General features: G+C 45.9%; 1 protein-coding gene across 1 annotated transcript; it reads right to left on the bottom strand.

Moving 5' to 3' along the window:
• Positions 1-398: 398 nt before the first annotated feature.
• On the bottom strand, positions 399-1,762 carry LOC112451514 (the record flags this gene model as incomplete). Its single annotated transcript, XM_025011017.2, is given in 1 exon segment — positions 399-1,762. A coding segment is annotated over 1 exon segment (486 nt), but the record flags the coding sequence as incomplete, so codon positions are not given.
• Between the last annotated feature and the right edge of the window lie 888 nt (positions 1,763-2,650).

Here is a 2,650-nt window from a genome sequence, read left to right on the forward strand (position 1 = left end):
AAGAGATCTCCTCCACAATTATGTAAATAATCAAATACAGTTTGACATTTAATCTCATCGTTTAAACCTCTTGTGTTTAAGGTAGATACTTTAAGTGAAAGAATATTGTCTTTTGATAATAGGAAAGGAAACTAAACCAGGTCTCAAGAATCATCAGGTTGTTTATAATTTTTTGCCTTTTGTTTTTCATTTATCTTTTACCTTTTTCTTCTTCTTCCTTTGCGCTTTCCAAGTCTCTGGTCGCTCTCCGCCCGTTTCCCCCTCCCTATTCCCGGCTGTCATTTGAGTCAGGCACGAAAAGGCCGACAGGCCCTCGTCTTCCAGGAAGGGCGTCGGGTTCTGTGAATCTGTAGGCCAGCTCTCGGCATCTGGTCCTCCAGAAGAATCCGTCAATGGTCCTTTCGAGGGTTTAGTTGTTCCAATGAGTTGGGCTGGAACAGAGGTTGAAGCCCCTCCAGGGCTCCCTCATCCTCCACGAAAAGCGAGGCGCTGTAGACCTGGGCCTCCGCGTCTCCCTCCGGTTCTGGTTGTGAGGGCAACAAGTCGGACATCATGAGTTCCAACATCTCTCCACAATCTCCGACCGCCGTGACCTGCGGGTTGTTCTGCTCCACATCACACTGCGGCGGAGGGACCTCCACTGTTTCCTCTCGTCGTCCCGTTTCCTCCTCGTCAGCTTGCTCCAACTCGTCAGGTCCCTCGTCCGGCGCCTCGGTAGGTGGCAAAAGCTTCGAAGATGCTGGGCGTGGTGGGGGGGCCTCCAAGACTCCTCCTTCACCTCCCTCCTGCTGCTGTTGCTCCATATCCACCAGCTGCTGGTCTTCTCTCGTCTCCCCCACAAGAACCGCTGCCTCCTGGTTCTGATGGTTCTCCAGGGTTGGCATCAACGCAGAGGAGTGGGGGGTTAGACCTCACCCGGTTCGCGTAGGATCTAGGGCAGGACCTAAACGTATGTCCTCCCTCCCCGCACAGGTTACAGGACACAGGGTGGGGGCATTCCTTTGTTAAATGTTTGTCAGTTTTGCAGTTTTTACAAAATATACTTCTGCACTCAGCAGAAAGGTGTTGATTGGAACCACACTTTCTGCAGGCCTTTGGCTGGCCGGGGTAGAAGACAAAACCTCTAATTGCACCCAGCTGTATGACTGGAGGTAGGTGACGAGTCTCACCTGTTGTAGGTTCTTTCTTTAATTGAACAAAAAAACATCTCGCTCCAGTTCTTATCCCGTCTTCGTCTTTCAGTTCAAAGTACTTTGACACAGCACATCTTTGTTCTAGCCAAGTTTTGATGTCCTCCATTCTTACTTGTTCAGAGTATATCAAAACTGTCACTGCTTTCGGTTCTGATTCAAACAAAGAAATCAAGTCAATGTTCACCAGCTGTGGTCTGGTCTCCTTCAATCTCCCAAAAGTTCGTAGGCACTTTTCAAAGAAGGTACTCGTTGTAAAGATTACCTCAAACGACTTTTTCCCAGGCAAGGCAAAAATGTAGTCCATTTAGGTTGGTGCAAAACCAAGTTCTTTCTGCATGATGATTCTGCTGAATTGCAGTCTATCCATCTCCAAGTTCTCTTTCAAATCAAATCGAACTGCGTTCCTCCGGGAACCAGTTGGTGGCAGGGATGAGGCCATCCTTCATGATCATGATATTTCCCCTGCCAGGTAAATATGAGATGGGCTTGCCAAAGATATTGGCCCCAAATGTGAGTTGTGACCTCTAGCTGGTGGGTTTCAGAAACGTCCTCTGTTTTTTAATCAAGTCAGCCAAGCTGAACATCTGTGCCGTTCAGTCAGCACTATTTGGCAAATTTGATTTTTGTTTCAAATTAATTTTTCCTCAACTAATTTTATATGGAAGTAGTTATTGCAAATTACAGGTAACGCCCACTTTCATCAAACAAGCCAAACATTTATATGGAAGTGGTCTATAAATAAAAGCAGGGCTCTCAAGTTTTACAAATTTACCGTGAGACACACATTTCGTGAAGCTTACATGCTCACACTCCACTTTTTGTACTTTTCACGCTAAACAAATACACACGCACACATACTTTTTTTTGAAGAGGAACCAATGTGCATCTGTCTGGCCATTTTTTTAAAGCGACTAGTGACAAATCTACTGACTTTTTCCGGTGTTACTGGAGACTTTGGCGGCTAAATATGTGAAAGCACCAATCATTCTGCAGCATGTCGTAAGCCCCGCCCACTTCTCCAAGCACCGACAGCTGTCAATCCAACAGCTGAAGAATACTGGACCAAAAGGAGGAGTTACTGCTCATTGGCTAAATGACCGCTCTGATTGGACTATTAGCATGCAAAGCTCAACTCCAGGCTTTGTGTGCAAAGCCCTCCAACTCTCGCTCTCCGCCCCTCTGCTCTCGTCTCGTCTTTTTAAATTTTTTTCTCTCTTTACTTTTGTTTTGTTTTCGTGTTTGTCCGTGTTGCTAGCTGGTAATGAGAGTCAGAAGCCGGATCCTTCTCTTGGTAGCATAAACTCTCTGAACCATTTGCTGGGCTTTTGATGGTGCTCTGAGCTGGTCTACAGAGTTAGGCTCACTAAGGTGGTCAGATCCATAATAATAATCGTCATTTTCACTATGCAAAGCTAATTTTTCAAAACCCTTCTGCCTCAAAATTTTAACTTCTTTGA

This window comes from Kryptolebias marmoratus, linkage group LG7 (genome assembly GCF_001649575.2).
Source record: "Kryptolebias marmoratus isolate JLee-2015 linkage group LG7, ASM164957v2, whole genome shotgun sequence".
In the NCBI taxonomy this organism is placed as follows: domain Eukaryota; kingdom Metazoa; phylum Chordata; class Actinopteri; order Cyprinodontiformes; family Rivulidae; genus Kryptolebias; species Kryptolebias marmoratus.